The sequence below is a fragment of the Lampris incognitus genome, chromosome 1, assembly GCF_029633865.1.
Source record: "Lampris incognitus isolate fLamInc1 chromosome 1, fLamInc1.hap2, whole genome shotgun sequence".
NCBI classification, from domain to species: domain Eukaryota; kingdom Metazoa; phylum Chordata; class Actinopteri; order Lampriformes; family Lampridae; genus Lampris; species Lampris incognitus.
In genome coordinates this window covers 89,770,461-89,788,327 of record NC_079211.1, presented here as the reverse complement: position 1 = coordinate 89,788,327, position 17,867 = coordinate 89,770,461, and the positions used below count along the sequence as shown (strand labels likewise).

At 43.8% G+C, this 17,867-nt stretch overlaps 1 protein-coding gene across 2 annotated transcripts in view; it reads left to right on the top strand.

Annotated features, from left to right (window-relative positions):
• Positions 1 to 2,995: 2,995 nt before the first annotated feature.
• Positions 2,996 to 17,867, top strand: part of rab14 (RAB14, member RAS oncogene family) — a 38,886-nt gene continuing 24,014 nt past the window's right edge. For both annotated transcript variants that reach the window (XM_056295311.1, XM_056295384.1), the window contains exons 1-4: positions 2,996 to 3,121; positions 3,418 to 3,476; positions 3,899 to 3,952; positions 4,631 to 4,808. In XM_056295311.1, coding sequence (XP_056151286.1) covers positions 3,425 to 3,476; positions 3,899 to 3,952; positions 4,631 to 4,808 — 284 coding nt within the window. In that variant the 5' untranslated portion in view covers positions 2,996 to 3,121; positions 3,418 to 3,424. The remainder of the gene's footprint in view (positions 3,122 to 3,417; positions 3,477 to 3,898; positions 3,953 to 4,630; positions 4,809 to 17,867) is intronic.

The window sequence follows — 17,867 nt, the reverse complement described above, 5'->3', positions numbered from 1 at the left end:
TGTCTGTCCAGCTCTCTGTCTATCTGTCTGTCCAGCTCTTTATGTATCTGTCTGTCCAGCTCTCTGTCTGTCGGTCTGTCCAGCTTTTTGTCTATCGGTCTGTCCAGCTCTCTGTCTATCTGTCTGTCCAGCTCTCTGTCTATCTGTCTGTCTAGCTGTCTGTCCGTCGGCCTGTCCTACTCTCTGTCAATCTGTCTGTCCAGCTTTCTGTCTATCGGTCTGTCCAGCTCTCTGTCTATCGGTCTGTCCAGCTCTCTGTCTGTCTGTCTGTCCAGCTCTCTGTCTATCGGTCTGTCCAGCTCTCTTGTCTATCTGTCTGTCCAGCTCTCTGTTGGTCGGTGTGTCCAGCTCTCTGTCTGTCGATCTGTCCAGCTCTCTGTCTATCGGTCTGTCCAGATCTCTGTCTATTTGTCTGTCCAGCTCTCTGTTTATCGGTCTGTCCAGCTCTCTGTCAATCTGTCTGTCTAGCTCTCTGTCTATCGGTCTGTCCAGCTCTCTGTCTATCGGTCTGTCCAGCTCTCTTTCTGTCGGTGTGTCCAGCTCTCTGTCTATCGGTCTGTCCAGCTCTCTGTCAATCTGTCTGTCTAGCTCTCTGTCTATCGGTCTGTCCAGCTCTCTGTCTATCGGTCTGTCCAGCTCTCTGTCTATCGGTCTGTCCAGCTCTCTGTCTATCGGTCTGTCCAGATCTCTTCTCTATCTGTCTCTCCAGCTCTCTCTTTCTATCTGTCTGTCCAGCTCTCTGTCTATCGGTCTGTGCAGATGTCTGTCTATCTGTCTGTCCAGCTCTCTGTCTATCGGACTGTCCAGCTCTCTGTCTATCGGTATGTCCAGCTCTCTGTTTATCGGTCTGTCCAGCTCTCTGTCTATCTGTCTGTCTAGCTCTCTTTCTGTTGGCCTGTCCAGCTCTCTGTCTATCGGTCTGTCCAGCTCTCTGTCTATCTGTCTGTCCAGCTCTGTCTATCGGTCTGTTCAGCTCTCTGTCTATCGGTCTGTCCAGCTCTCTGTCCAGCTCTCTGTCTATCAGTCTGTACAGCTCTCTGTCTATCGGTCTGTCCAGATGTCTGTCTATCTGTCTGTCCAGATCTCGGTCTATTTGTCTGTCCAGCTCTCTGTCTATCGGTCTGTCCAGCTCTCTTTTTATCGGTCTGTCCAGCTCTCTGTCAATCTGTCTGTCTAGCTCTCTGTCTATCGGTCTGTCCAGCTCTCTGTCTATCGGTCTGTCCAGCTCTCTGTCTATCGGTCTGTCCAGCTCTCTTGTCTATCAGTCTCTCCAGCTCTCTGTCTATCTGTCTGTCCAGCTCTCTTGTCTATCGGTCTGTCCAGCTCTCTGTCTATCGGTGTTTCCAGATGTCTGTCTATCTGTCTGTCCAGCTCTCTGTCTATCGGTCTGTCCAGCTCTCTGTCTATCGGTATGTCCAGCTCTCTGTTTATCGGTCTGTCCAGCTCTCTGTCTATCTGTCTGTCTAGCTCTCTGTCTGTTGGCCTGTCCAGCTCTCTGTCTATCGGTCTGTCCAGCTCTCTGTCTATCTGTCTGTCCAGCTCTGTCTATCGGTCTGTTCAGCTCTCTGTCTATCGGTCTGTCCAGCTCTCTGTCCAGCTCTCTGTCTATCGGTCTGTCCAGCTCTCTGTCTATCTGTCTGTCCAGCTCTCTGTCTGTCGGTCTGTCGAGCTCTCTGTCTATCGGTCTGTCCAGCTCTCTGTCTATCGGTCTGTCCAGCTCTCTGTCTATCGGTCTGTCCAGCTCTCTGTCTATCGGTCTGTCCAGCTCTCTATCTATCTGTCTGTCTAGCTTTCTATCACGTGAGCCACCTCATCACACATGGTCACTTGTCTACACTAGCTTCCTCTAAATTGTTATTACCTCTTAGTATTTTTATGTGAATATTTTACGTTTTATATAATATTAGTATAATTCATAATAGTGGTATAGAATAATATATGATTAATAACGTACATTAGCATATATTAGTGTTAATATAACGGCAGCATAGTATACTACTAATAGTGTATTATAGTGTTAGTATATTAGTGTATTGTATTCATGTAAATTTATTTGTACTATATGTTTGAATATGTCATTGACATGTTTTGTCTTTCTGCTTCAAACTGGCTGCTACACAAGAAGTTTATTTGGGAAAAATAAAGTGATTCTATTCTACTCTGTTTACTGCTACTACTACTACTACTACTACTACTACTGGTACTAGTAGTACTTTCGGCTGCTCCCGTTAGGGGTCGCCACAGCGGATCATCTGTTTCCATCTCTGCCTGTTGCGCTGTCAATTAATATGACATATTTCACATCTGTAAATTATTCCTGTCAATTATTCTACCAAATTATGTTTTCATTCAAAATCTGAAGTGCTCTGAAAGTACTACTACTACTACTACTACTACTACTACTACTACTACTACTACTACTACTACTACTACTACTACTACTACTTGGCTGCTCCCGTTAGGGGGCGCCACACCAGATCATCCGTTCCCATCTCTTCCTGTCCTCTGCGTCTTCCTCTGTCACACCAGCCACCTGCATGTCCTCCCTCACCACATCCATAAACCTCCTCTTTGGCCTTCCTCTTCTCTTCCCTGGCAGCTCCATATTCAGCATCCTTCTACCAATATACCCAGCATCTCTCCTCCACACATGTCCACACCATCTCAATCTTGCCTCTGTTGCTTTGTCTCCAAACCGTCCAACCTGAGCTGTCCCTCTACTATACTGGTTCCTAATCCTGTCCTTCTTCATCACTCCCAATGAAAATCTCATCATCTTCATCTCTGCCACCTCCAGCTCCTCCTCCTGTCTTTTCATCAGTGCCACTGTCTCCAAACCATACAACATAGCTGGTCTCACTACCATCTTGTAAACCTTCCCTTTAACTCTTGCTGGTACCCTCCTGTCTATTCTACAAGTTGGCCGCCTGGTGGCGATAATGCCGCTTGTGGTCTAACGGCAGCGCTGCTGGCGGTGCCGACGCAGAGGAAGTATCGCGGAAGTGGGGAAGGTTTCCTGACGATTCACCAGGCTAAGTGGCTAAGCTAACACACCTGGCCGCATAACAGCGTCACCGGCAAGCTGCGACTGCAGACAGCGAGCAGAACTCGAGAAAAACAGGTAAGTGAGGGGAACATCGAGCGGATTCTGGCGGTGTGTGTGACGGCTGTCGTGGCCATGGTTGGAAATGTGGCCTCCAGTCTCAACTAGCTGTTAGCCGTTAGCTGAAGAGCCGCAGGTCTCCATAGTGGTCTGTCATCTGTTCGCTGCCAACGTCTCTCGTCCTCCTGAATCCGTCCACCGTCATGTTGTCCCTGACGCAGGCGGGCTGGCCCTGCTCGACGTCGGGCAGGCAGACTCTGTTTTCCCCGGCTGTTCGTTTCCTCTGTCATCGTTTCCTTTGTTTCATTTCTCAGGACCAAGATGACGGCCGCTCCTTACAACTACTCCTACATCTTCAAATACATCATCATCGGTGAGTCCCGGACCGCGACAGCCCCACAAACCCACGGACACAGAGCCGCGCCCTGACCCGCATCCACACCTACCCCCCCCCCGGAGCTTACCTGTATGACCACAGTCTGTCTACTGCTGGTGGTTACTGGGAGCTGACCAGACCAACCAAGTCTTGTACTGGTGGTAACTGGGAGCTGGGTGATCCTGGATGGTTCAGTTGTGACGGGGTCTGGTTGCAGGTCTCTGTTCTGTAAAGCAGAACTGCGAGTTGAATAACGCAGTGTTTTTCACAGACCTCTGCTTGTGTCCTGTTAAGTTACCTAAACTAATAACATGTCCCTCGAGTCAGTTCAGTTCTCTCAATTCAAAGTCTCTCTGTCTCTGTCTCACTCTGTCTCTCCCCGCCTCTTTCTGTGTCTGTGTGTCTGTGTGTGTCTCTAGGTGATATGGGAGTAGGGAAGTCTTGTCTCCTCCACCAGTTCACAGAGAAGAAATGTAAGTCCCCCCCCTCCCACTCACCTCTCAGGAGAACATGATATGGTCATTCATAACTTCATAACTGGTATGATTGATGCCACTTTTTGGTGTTTTAATTTCATGTTTCTGTATTTGTGCTATTCAATATTTTTGAGTGGTTTTGTTTATTTATTTTTTATTAAGACTTGTGTGTGGTAATGGCACCGTAGTGTTAAACGTTGATATTGAACTTGTTCTTCCAGTCAATACATGTGTAGTTGTAATCTCTGCTACAGATTGCAGGGTAGTTGGTGTATGTGTTGTCATTGTGTAGTACTCCCACAAACTGAAGCTCACATCAACATCCAGCTTTCCAGTGACAACTATATTTACATGTATTTTGACTTACGCTTTTCTACCATTACTGCTTTTCTAGTTTTCACACATTTCCTAACTTCACCTTTTGATTTTTAATATCCATTACGTTCTTAACTCTTTTTTTAAAAATAATGTTTGTGCTTAAATTTATCAGTTGAGAGCAAGTAAAAGTTAGAAATCACTAGCTGCTGTGTTGGATCTGTACGATAAATAATGATACACTTTCTTTATATCGCACCATTCTGCACAGAGCAGTGATGATCTGCAGGCCTGCAACTTTGATTCTAATGTGTGTGTGTGTGTGTGTGTGTGTGTGTGTGTGTGGTTTGTGGTGTCCAGTCATGGCAGACTGCCCCCACACCATCGGGGTGGAATTTGGGACGCGGATCATGGAGGTTCATGGTCAGAAGGTGAAGCTGCAGATTTGGGACACAGCGGGTCAGGAGCGCTTCAGGGCCGTCACCCGTTCCTACTACAGAGGTGCTGCTGGAGCCCTCATGGTCTATGACATCACAAGGTGACACATTGTGTGTGTTTGTGTGTGTGTGTGTGTGTGTGTGTGTGTGTGTGTGTGTGTGTGTGTTTTCCTGGTATTTGGAAGGGAAAATGTGTAGTCTTGTACATCAGGCCAGTCATGGACCAGAGTGACAGAGTCTGGCTAACTTCTCATTAAAGGAGAAGTTCACTGTTTGTGACCCCTCATTAAAATGTCTGAATCACACAGACCAAAATGTCAGTCAACATTTCACACTTTCCTGAATCTTCTCTCTGTATCTCAACACAGTCCAATGAAACAATAATTGTCATAAAAGAAAAATATAGCAAGAGGCAAGGGTGGGGTCCAAGCACTTCTTAGTCTTAGTGTAATGCGCTTTAATACAGAAGCCTAGTGAAAACTCTTGAACATTTGTCTCAAATTTCAGGTTGCTCTCATGAGTTATTGCAAATGTTGGAAAATTAGCTATTTTGATAAAAACTGATTGGCTTGTATGATTGAAACCATATAGAATATAAAAAATACGAAACTGTAACTTTTTCCAGCTTGGTCCAAAGAGGCTGTGTACCAAATGTGGTGAAAATTGCTCAAAATTTGTGGGAGGAATCAGAAATCAGGAACACTTGGTCATTTAATGTCATGTACTTAAAAACAGTACATAGGTAGGGTAATAATAAGATACGTGATGGACTGGCGGCTTGTCCAGGGTGTCTCCCCGCCTGCCGCCCAATGACTGCTGGGATAGGCTCCAGCATCCCCACGACCCTGAGAGCAGGATAAGCGGTTCGGATAATGGATGGATGGGTGGAATATTAGATATTAATAATAGGAGTAGTGAAAAAAAACCGATTTGGACAAAATTTAAAACTGCAGAAAATCTAAAATCTATCAAAAGGCAGTCTTCCACATAATGTGACCTAAAGAAGAACTTGAAAACATGTTGCATGCATAAATTGCCCCAAGGTTGTCAAGTTTGAATTGGACATCTTGGGACTTGAATCAGCTACCTTTTTATACCTAGAGGAGTGAGTGACTTACTGCACCACTGGGAATACATGGTGTTTCACACATCTTACAAGTTGAGGCAATGACATCACGGTTGCCAGACTGGGGTATTTTTGTCTGTGTAAGTTTAAAAAATCCACAACAGTGAAAGTGTCTGATAAAAGTCACACAGTTCTGCCGGCTTCGGGTGTGTTGTCAAATGCTGTGGCGACGTTTGATCCAACATTTCGTGAAATAGAACACTTTTGCATGTAGTACTATAAGACATTGAATGTCACTGCAGACTTGTAATTTGACATATCTGAGCACCATTTGAAACACGTCATATCGAGCATCTGCACTATCTCTGTGTCACTTTTGGTAGCATTTGAACGAAGACTTTTGGAGATGGCTCAACATTCTTAGGAGGATTAGTGGGGAAAAAACAGATTTGGACAAAATTCAAAATGATGGAAAATCTTTCTAGCCTAAAATGGGCGTGGTTAGGTCCGTGGTGGTGTAGCGGTCTAAGCATCGGCTTTGTGTCGATGCAGTTGCCCACTGGGGACTGGGGTTTGCGCCCCGGTCTCGTCAGAGCCGACTATGGCCGGACTCGATGAAGCAGCAATCATTGGCAAACGCTGTCTTCGGGAGGGGGGCGGAGTCGGCTTGTGTTCGTCACGTGAATGTGTCTCTGTGTGTGTCGGAAGAAACAGTGGTTCGGCCTGGAGTCGCCTTGTCACGAAAGTGGGGAGGCGGTCTCCTTCGAGACTGCCGGCCGGAGAGATGCAGTTGGCGAATGCATGCAGTACGAGGGTGGGTGTTTGAATTAAAATAGGGATCGATTGGCCACTAAATTGGGAGAAAAAAGGGAAAAATCAGAAATAAAAAAAAAAATAAAAAAAAATAAAATGGGCGTGGTTTCTATTTATAGATTTTTTTGGACCCCCAGAATCCAAGAAAAAACAAAATATTGTCTCTGAAGACTTACAGTTCAAAAGTTAGAGGCCAAAACATAGTTTGTTGTTAAAGCGCCACCATCTTGCCAATCGATATATACACTCACTGGCCACTTTATTAGGCACACCTGTCCAACTGCTCGTTAACGCAAATTTCTAATCAGCCAATCACATGGCAGCAACTCAATGCATTTAGGCATGTAGACATGGTCAAGACGATCTGCTGCACTTCAAACCGAGCATCAGAATGGGTAAGAAAGGTGATTTAAGTGACTTTGAACGTGGCATGGTTGTTGGTGCCAGACGGGCTGGTCTGAGTATTTCAGAAACTGCTGATCTACTGGGATTTTCACGCACAACCATCTCTAGGGTTTACAGAGAATGGTCCGAAAAAGAGAAAATATCCAGTGAGCGGCAGTTCTGTGGGCGAAAATGCCTTGTTGATGCCAGAGGTCAGAGGAGAATGGCCAGACTGGTTCGAGCTGCTAGAAAGGCAACAGTAACTCAAATAACCACTCATTACAACTGAGGTATGCAGAAGAGCATCTCTGAACGCACAACTCGTCGAACCTTGAGGCAGATGGGCTACCGCAGCAGAAGACCACACCGGGTGCCACTCCTGTCAGCTAAGAACAGGAAACTGAGGCTACAATTCGCACAGGCTCACCAAAATTGAACAATAGAAGATTGGAAAAACGTTGCCTGGTCTGATGAGTCTCGATTTCTGCTGCGACATTCAGATGATAGGGTCAGAATTTGGCGTGAACAACATGAAAGCATGGATCCATCCTGCCTTGTATCAACGGTTCAGGCTGCTGGTGGTGGTGTAATGGTGTGGGGGATATTTTCTTGGCACACTTTGGGCCCCTTAGTACCAATTGAGCATCGTGTCAACGCCACAGCCTACCTGAGTATTGCTGCTGACCATGTCCATCCCTTTATGACCACAGTGTTCCCATCTCCTGATGGCTACTTCCAGCAGGATAACGCGCCATGTCATAAAGCTCGAATCATCTCAGACTGGTTTCTTGAACATGACAATGAGTTCACTGTACTCAAATGGCCTCCACAGTCACCAGATCTCAATCCAATAGAGCACCTTTGGGATGTGGTGGACCGGGAGATTCGCGTCATGGATGTGCAGCCGACAAATCTGCAGCAACTGCGTGATGCTATCATGTTAATATGGACCAAACTCTCTGAGGAATGTTTCCAGTACCTTGTTGAATCTATGCCACGAAGGATTAAGGCAGTTCTGAAGGCAAAAGGGGGTCCAACCTGGTACTAGCAAGGTGTACCTAATAAAGTGGCCAGTGAGTGTGTGTGTGTGTGTGTGTGTGTGTGTGTGTATATATATATATATATATATATATATATATACACACACACACAAAATCTATCTATTTATTTTTGTCTGAGCAGTGGGTGAGATTTCCAACCTATCTACCGAGTTTGGGAACTTTAGTTTTTAGTTTCTGAGACCGGAGTCAAATTCCATGGTTGTGCAGCAAACCTACATGACCAATAAACGTGATTCTGATTCTGAGACCCAGATACTTTTATGGCAGAATAATGATAATAAATAAGCCATGCCCACTCTAATCAATCATTGCCACATTTTATGCATCGACTGAGTCATGACCCAAGATTGTGCAAACCAAATTTCCTATGAATCCATGCAGCCAATTCCGAGATAAAGTTTTTTCGCATTTGTGGAACCTCCTAGAGCAGGGGTGGTCAATCTTATCCAGAAAGAGCCAGTGTGGGTGAAGGTTTTTGTTCCAACCAAACAGTTACACACCTGTGTCTCCTAATCAAGTTCCTCAGCAAAGACTCTACTGGTTGGTTAGTGGGGTCAGGTGTGTAACTGGTTGGAACAAAAACCTTCACCCACACCGGCCCTTTCTGGATAAGATTGCCCACCCCTGTCCTAGGTTAAGTACAATGCACTTTCATACATAAGCTTAGTGAAAACTCCAGCATATGCATCTCAAATTTCAGGTTGATATCTCAACGCGTTCACGAGTTATTGTAATTTTTTTAGAATTTGCTATTTTGATTAAACGTTATTGGCTTGTATGATGAAACCATATGGAATATCAAAAATCTGAAAAATTTATTTTTTCCGGTATGATCCACAGATACTGTTTACCAAATTTGGTGATATTTACTCAAAACTTGTGGGAGTAGCAGCAAAAATTCATTTTTGAACAAAATTCTAAATGGTGGACATATTTCTAGGCTCAGATGGGTGTGGCTTCTATCGTTAGATTTGTCTGGACCCACAGAATCCAGGAAAAAAAAGTTTTGTTTCTGAGACTTAATGATTACAGGCCAAAATGTAAAATTACAGACCAAAATGTAAAATTATAGACCAAAACGTAAAATTGATTACAGGCCAAAACGTAAAATGCATTGTTATAGCACCACCATCTGACCAATCAGTATTTTATATATATATATATATATATATATATATATATGTGTGTGTGTGTGTATATATGTATATATATGTATATATATATGTGTGTGTGTGTGTGTGTGTGTGTGTGTGTGTGTGTGTGTATATATATATATACACTACCGTTCAAAAGTTTGGGATCACATTGAAATGTCCATATTTTTGAAGGAAAAGCACTGTACTTTTCAATGAAGATAACTTAAAACTAGTCTTAACTTTAAAGAAATACACTCTATACATTGCTAATGTGGTAAATGACTATTCTAGCTGCAAATGTCTGGTTTTTGGTGCAATATCTACATAGGTGTATAGAGGCCCATTTCAAGCAACTATCACTCCAGTGTTCTAATGGTACAATGTGTTTGCTCATTGGCTCAGAAGGCTAATTGATGATTAGAAAACCCTTGTGCAATCATGTTCACACATCTGAAAACAGTTTAGCTCGTTACAGAAGCTACAAAACTGACCTTCCTTTGAGCAGATTGAGTTTCTGGAGCATCACATTTGTGGGGTCAATTAAACGCTCAAAATGGCCAGAAAAAGAGAACTTTCATCTGAAACTCGACAGTCTATTCTTGTTCTTAGAAATGAAGGCTATTCCATGCGAGAAATTGCTAAGAAATTGAAGATTTCCTACACCGGTGTGTACTACTCCCTTCAGAGGACAGCACAAACAGGCTCTAACCAGAGTAGAAAAAGAAGTGGGAGGCCGCGTTGCACAACTGAGCAAGAAGATAAGTACATTAGAGTCTCTAGTTTGAGAAACAGACGCCTCACAGGTCCCCAACTGGCATCTTCATTAAATAGTACCCGCAAAACACCAGTGTCAACATCTACAGTGAAGAGGTGGCTGCGGGATTCTGGGCTTCAGGGCAGAGTGGCAAAGAAAAAGCCATATCTGAGACTGACCAATAAAAGAAAATGATGAAGATGGGCAAAAGAACACAGACATTGGCCAGAGGAAGACTGGAAAAAAGTGTTGTGGACGGATGAATCCAAGTTTGAGGTGTTTGGATCACAAAGAAGAACGTTTGTGAGACGCAGAACAAATGAAAAGATGCTGGAAGAATGCCTGACGCCATCTGTTAAGCATGGTGGAGGTAATGTGATGGTCTGGGGTTGCTTTGGTGCTGGTAAGGTGGGAGATTTGTACAGGGTAAAAGGGATTCTGAATAAGGAAGGCTATCACTCCATTTTGCAACGCCATGCCATACCCAGTGGACAGCGCTTGATTGGAGCCAATTTCATCCTACAACAGGACAATGACCCTAAACACACCTCCAAATTGTGCAAGAACTATTTAGAGCAGAAGCAGGCAGCTGGTATTCTATCGGTAATGGAGTGGCCAGCGCAGTCACCAGATCTGAACCCCATTGAGCTGTTGTGGGAGCAGCTTGACCGTATGGTACGCAAGAAGTGCCCATCCAACCAATCCAACTTGTGGGAGCTGCTTCTGGAAGCGTGGGGTGCAATTTCTCCAGATTACCTCAACAAATTAACAGCTAGAATGCCAAAGGTCTGCAATGCTGTAATTGCTGCAAATGGAGGATTCTTTGACGAAAGCAAAGTTTGATGTAAAAAAAATCTTATTTCAAATACAAATCATTATTTCTAACCTTGTCAATGTCTTGACTCTATTTTCTATTCATTTCACAACATATGGTGGTGAATAAGTGTGACTTTTCATGGAAAACACAAAATTGTTTGGGTGATCCCAAACTTTTGAACGGTAGTGTGTATATATATATATATATATATATATATATATATATGTATTGTCTGAGTAGTGGGTGAGGTTTCCAGCCTATCTGCCAACTTTGGGAAATGTAGCTGATACGGTTTCTGAGATCCTGATACTCTTAGGGCAGAACAATAATAATAATAGGGTTCCAACAGCTTCGCTGCTTGGACTCCTAAAAACACGATATAGCTCCTTTTCTATGATGGAGAAGCGTCGTGGCAGAATTGATAACAACGGCGACATAACAAAGTCCTAAACCTTCCAGTGCGGAGCAGTTTCATCCATGAAAACGACTGACACAGTTTGGCAGCACGGTGCAAAATGGACCAATGTCATGTGACTCTTGGTCCTATGATGAGTTTCCCTCCTCATGTCTAGAGCTGGTTTTGGCCAGCAGATAATGCTTAGACTCCTGTCAAAAAAATGTGTGTTGGGTTGAGCTGTATCAATGAAGGGAGGTAATAAGCACTATCAGTTGTGGTCTTTAAAGAAACAAACCAATAATACAGGTATGAATAAGTAAATTTACAGGGTAAAAGAATAGATATCCCGACACTGTCACAGTGTACTAGCTTGTTAGCGTGAATTGTTTATTATTGCCAGTTGGCATACAGCTTGTCTGTGGGATTCCTGCTCTATCGGCATCAAACATTTATGATATGAGAAGTTGTCTAGCAAAGAAATTTTAACAAGGTGGGCTATGTAAATATAATAGTCCTTACAAGGTCCAATCAGCAGATGGAGAATGTGCTTATTAACTAGCTAAGCAATACAGAGCTGCCCCACACATGCTCTCTCCCTGTAATTTGCCTCATTAGAACCAATTAAGTCCAAAAACACATGACTTCCAGTCAAACCGTGAAACCAATGATAAATACGCAGTGTGAGGAGGCTGACATCATGTCATCCACTTGCAAACAGAAGAAAACAGTCCGGACTCTACACTCAGTTTCTGCAAGATTCAGGAACGCCAGACAAATGATAACATCACTCACAGTCACCATTGCTGCTCTCTGTCTGAGGCTGTTTACACCTGGCATTAACATGCGTCTCGGGTGATCCAATCACAAGTGGACAGCTTGAAGTACAGGTGTGCATGCTCCCAATGCGTCCGCAGTGTGTCTTGAGATCCGATTGCTCGCGCCACGTTCGAAGACAGCCTGAGACGCATTTGTCCACATTGCATTTGACGTGTAAACGCACACGTGTCCCAGGCCAATCTGAACGTCCTCTGCGTAGGCTGCATAGGCAGAAGATGTCAGTTGACTAGGCAGCTACCCAAACCTCCTCTGGGTTTAATTTAGTTCTTTTTTTTTTTTTTTTTTTTGCCTTGTCTGAAATTTCAGACACATCAGAACCACAACTGTGGAAGAGTCTCTGCCTGCTTGCACATTCAAGTTTAACTTCAGGTTCAGGTTAACTTATCCACCGCAGCACAGATTCCAACTCTCAAGCCCACTGGAGTAATTAAATAATCTGCGCCTGAACCGACGTGATTGGGTCGAGCGTACGGGGTTTGGGCTGACAGTTACAAACTCCAGTGTTCAGACATTTTACATTTTATCACATAATGAGTTTTAGGAATGAGTTTCAACTTTTGCTGTGTATTTTGAACAGAAAATGAAAGAAGGGAAAAGATTGGAGCTTGATGCTCCTAAATCACTCAGTTCATTTTCCTCATTTGTCTCTATCTGGCGTCCATGCCATTGTAATAATGTGAAACTTTATCCGCAGTAATTGCTTAAATACAATACGATAGGTCAGGGGACTGAAGGCTTTTATACAGGTCTACATCATCAGAATAATAACATTTATTCACACAGCACTTTTTGAAAACCTGTTGGGCTTCACAACAAAATGGAATGGAAATAAAAGAGAAGAAGTGCAGTTGGGATATGGGATTATTGTATTACTTCAAGAGCCTGTAGTGAAGAGTTGCCAGATGGCTGGGCAACCACTGCAGAAATAGTGTGGGAGACAGCTAGGAAGGTACTTGGTGTGTCATCAGGACAGAGGAAGGAAGACAAGGAGACTTGGTGGTGGAATGAGGAAGTACAGCAAAGTAAACAGAGGAAGAGGTTGGCAAAGAAGAAGTGGGATAGTCAGAGAGGTGAAGACAGTAGACAGGAGTACAAGGAGATGCAGCGTAAAGAGAAGAGAGAGGTGGCGAAGGCAAAGGAAAGGGGATATGGTGAGTTGTAAGAGAGCCAGGGGTGGGCAATCTTATCCAGAAAGGGCCGGTGTGGGTGCAGGTCTTTGTTCCAACCAAGCAGTTACATACTTGATCCCACTAATCAACCAGTAGAGTCTTTGCTGAGGAACTTGATTAGGAGACAGGTGTGTAACTGCTTGGTTGGAACAAAGATCTGCGCCCAAACCGGCCCTTTCTGGATAAGATTGCCCACCCCTGGGTTAGACACTAAGGAGGGAGAAAATGACTTGTGCTGATTGGCCTGACAGAGGGACCGAGCTGGGAAGGATGTGCAGCAGGATAGGCCGATCAAGGAAAGAGATGGAAATGTGCTGACAAGCAAGGAGAGTGTGTTGAGAAGGTGGAAGGAGTACTTTGAGGAGCTGATGAATGAAGAAAAAGAGAGAGAGAAGGTTGGATGATGTGGGGAAAGTGAATCAGGAAGTGCAGTGGACCAGCAAGGAGGAAGTGAGGGCAGCTATGAAGAGGATGAAGAGTGGCAAGGCAGTTGGTCCTGATGACATACCTGTGGAGGCATGGAGATGTTTAGAAGAGATGGCAGTGAGGTTTTTAACTAGATTGTTTAACACAATCTTGGAAAGCAAGAGGATGCCTGAGAAGTGGAGAAGAAGCATACTGGTACATATTTTCAAGAATAAGGGCGATGTGCAGAACTGTAGCAACTACAGAGGTATAAAGTTGATCAGCCACAGCATGAAGATATGGGAAAGAGTAATAGAAGCTAGGTTAAGAGGAGAGGTGATGATCAGCGAGCAGCAGTATGGTTTCATGCCACGAAAGAGCACCACAGATATGATGTTTGCTTTGAGAATGTTGATGGAGAAGTATAGAGGAGGCCAGAAGGAGTTACATTGTGTCTTTGTAGATTTAGAGAAAGCATACGACAGGGTGCCGAGAGAGGAGGTGTGGTATTGTATGAGGAAGTCGGGAGTTGCAGAGAAGTATGTAGGAGTGGTGCAGGATATGTATGAGGGCAGTGTGACAGTGGTGAGGTGTGCAGTTGGAATGACAGATGGGGTCAAGGTGGAGGTGGGATTACATCAAGGATCGGCTCTGAGCCCTTTCTTGTTTGCAGTGGTGATGGACAGGTTGATGGACAAGATCTAACAGGAGTCTCTATGGACTATGATGTTTGCGGATGACATTGTGATCTGTAGCGAGAGTAGGGAGCAGGTTGAGGAGAGCCTGGAGAGGTGGAGGTGTGCACTGGAGAGACGAGGAATGAAAGTCAGTAGGAGCAAGACGGAATACCTATGCATGAATGAGAGGGAGGACAGCAGAATGGTGAGGATGCAAGGAGTAGAGGTGAAGAAGGTGGATGAGCTTAAATACTTGGGGTCAACTGTTCAAAGTAACGGGGAGTGCAGAAGAGAGGTGAAGAAGAGAGCGCAGGCATGGTGGAGTGGGTGGAGAAGAGTGTCAGGAGTGATGTGTGACAGGAGGGTACCAGCAAGAGTTAAAGGGAAGGTTTACAAGATGGTGGTGAGACCAGCTATGTTATATGGTTTGGAGACAGTGGTACTGATGAAAAGACAGGAGGTGGAGCTGGAGGTGGCAGAGTTAAAGATAAGATTTTCACTGGGAGTGATGAAGAAGGACAGGATTAGGAACGAGTATATTAGAGGGACAGCTCAGGTTGGAAGGTTTGAAGACAAAGCTAGAGAGACAAGATAGAGATGGTTTGGACATGTGTGGAGGAGAGATGATGGGTATACTGGGAGATGGATGCTGAATATGGAGCTGCCAGGGAAGAGGAGAAGAGGAAGGCCAAAGAGGAGGTTTATGGATGTGGTGAGGGAGGACATGCAGTTGGCTGGTGTGACAGAGGAAGATGCAGAAGACAGGAAGAGATGGAAACAATGATCCACTGTGGCGCCCCCTAACGGGAGCAGCCAAAAGTAATAGTAGTAGTAGTAGTAGTAGTACTTTCAGAGCACTTCAGATTTTGAATGAAAACATACTGTGGTAGAATAACTGACAGGAATAACTTACAGATGTGAAATGTGTCATATTGATTGACAGCGCAGCAAGTACGTATGTCTGATTCTGTTTAATGCCTGTTGCTTCGACTCCTCGCATGTCTGCATTACGTTTGCATGTTTATTGACATGATTTTGACATGTCTGTGTAATGGAGAGGGTTCGAGATGAAGGCAAACAGACTAAGTTTTAGGTGATTAACACCGGCTTTATTTAATAATGTCTTGCATTCGTTGACTCGCATGGGCCGGTGTGCTGTGGTGCCGGAGCCGTTTCCTTGCTCTCTCCTTTCAGAGTGTGTAGCTCCCCTTGTATCCGTCTCCCTTCAGCCCCGTATTTCACCCAGGACCGAGCTCCACCGCGGTATATAAGGGACAGGTTGCTAGTTTGACACACCTGTCACCTGAGGCTCATCACTAATCAGCCTCCATATCGCGTCTGTACTCCCGCGAGCCACACTCCATCCTTTTGCATCTGAGGCTAAACCAAACACCTCCACCCACCAGTGATGTACGTGTTTATTTGCATATAGAGCGGGGACGCGAGAGCTGATGTGGTCACTTCAGACGTATGTGGAGACGCATTCTAATGCCAGGTGTGAACTGAAATAGTTACAGCTGTCCACTTGTGATCGGATCACCCAAGACACGTTAATGTCAGGTGTAAACTCGCTCTCTCTCTTTCTGTCTGTCTGTCTGTCTGTTTCTCGCTCGCTCGCTCTCTCTCTCTCTGTCTGTCTGTCTGTCTGTCTGTCTGTCTGTCTGTCTGTCTGTCTGTCTGTCTCTCTCTCTAGTGTGGTGTTCCCACCAAATGCAAAGCGAATTTTCACCTCGCTTCACTCATGATGCGAGTTTGATCGCGGGATCATTTGTTTTCATTCACGTTACTCGCGTGAGTTTGGCCGCAGGCTCGAGTACGCAAACCCGCGAATTCTCTTCCGGAAAAGAGGAGAGAAGGAAGGACTACTTCCATGCTTGTTTCCGTCATCAGCCATGACTGACGTAACCACCATTGCTGCCTTGTACCTGTTGTGGAAGTCCGAGATACCTCGGAAAACCGAACGCCGTCGTGTCTGGGTCCATAACATCATCCGGAGGCGCACACAGCTCTGTGAATTTCACCGCCTTCTGCGGGAACTCCATTTTCTGACTTTTTTTATGTCTATTTTTTTAATTAACAATAATACAAACGATACAGGAACATTGTACATATATATCATCAGACCAATCAACTATAAACAACCTTACACCTTTACATTCGATGGTCATAACAAAAGTAAATAAAGAAAATGGATGAACTGTAGTACTAACAAACAATAATAATGACGATAATGTCAAAAAACAAAGCACTTTTGCCAGGGGGTAAATTTGCAGTGTACATTAAGTGAAAATGCAAGCAAGCATTATATGTTTTGACTGCTTTTCTGTTTGTGCTTCTGGAAATGATAGAGATATATTTCTCAATTTCTATAATTAAAGCAGGAAAGAATTGTTTGGTATTTAAAAATGTACTTTTATGGATGTGAAATTTTGCAAAAAAAATAACAAGATTTGTTAAGTAAAACTTATTGTTACTTACACTATTTGTGTCATGGAAAGCAAACAATACATATTCCCATTTAAGGGAAAAATGTATTACAGACTTTAGATATAATAAAAGCATTTAGTTCCTTCCAAAGTTTTCTGGAAAAGGTGCAGTCCCAAAATAAATGTGTGATTGTATCAATTTGAGTTTTGCACAAAGAACAACCGGGGTTCATTGTTTTTACAAATCTTCCCAGGTCTTGACTGGCTGGGTAAAACCTGTGTAATAAATTAAAGGAAACCTCTTTTATTGTGTTATTTATCAAAAATGTATGTGATGGCATCCAAACCTTTTCCCAACAGATATTAGTTATACATTTATTCCAATGAAAAATGACATATGGTACAGAGACTATATCTTGTTGGAACAAAGCACGAGTAGCTCTGTTTTAATTTTTATGAGATGCAGCAAAACAGATTTTGCCACCTGGAGTGTGAGCAGCGTTCAACAATGGAGAGTCATCTAAGTCCAAAGAGGAAGAGTTTTTAAAGAGCATCTCAATCCACAGAGGAAACGTTTTTAATGAGCATCTAAATCCACAGAGGAAGAGTTTTTAAGGCACATCGAAGTCCACAGAGGAAGAGTTTTTAAAGAGCATCTACATCCACAGAGGAAGAGTTTTTAAGGAGCATCTAAATTCATAGGAAGGGTTTTTAAAGCACATCTAAATCCACATAGGAGTTTTTAAAGAGCATCTAAACCCACAGAGGAAGAGTTTTTAAAGAGCATCTAAATCCACAGCGGAAGAGTTTTTAAAGAGCATCTAAATCCACAGAGGAAGAGTTTTTAAAGAGCATCTACATCCACAGAGGAAGAGTTTTTAAGGAGCATCTAAATTCATAGGAAGGGTTTTTAAAGCACATCTAAATCCACATAGGAGTTTTTAAAGAGCATCTAAACCCACAGAGGAAGAGTTTTTAAAGAGCATCTAAATCCACAGAGGAAGAGTTTTTAAAGAGCATCTAAATCCACAGAGGAAGAGTTCGTAAAGAGCATCTAAATCCACAGAGGAAGAGTTTTTAAAGACCATCTAAATCCACAGAGGAAGAGTTTTTAAAGAGATCTAAATCCACAGAGGAAGAGTTTTTAAAGAGCATCTGAATCCACAGAGGAAGAGTTTTTAAAGAGCATCTGAATCCACAGAGGAAGAGTTTTTAAAG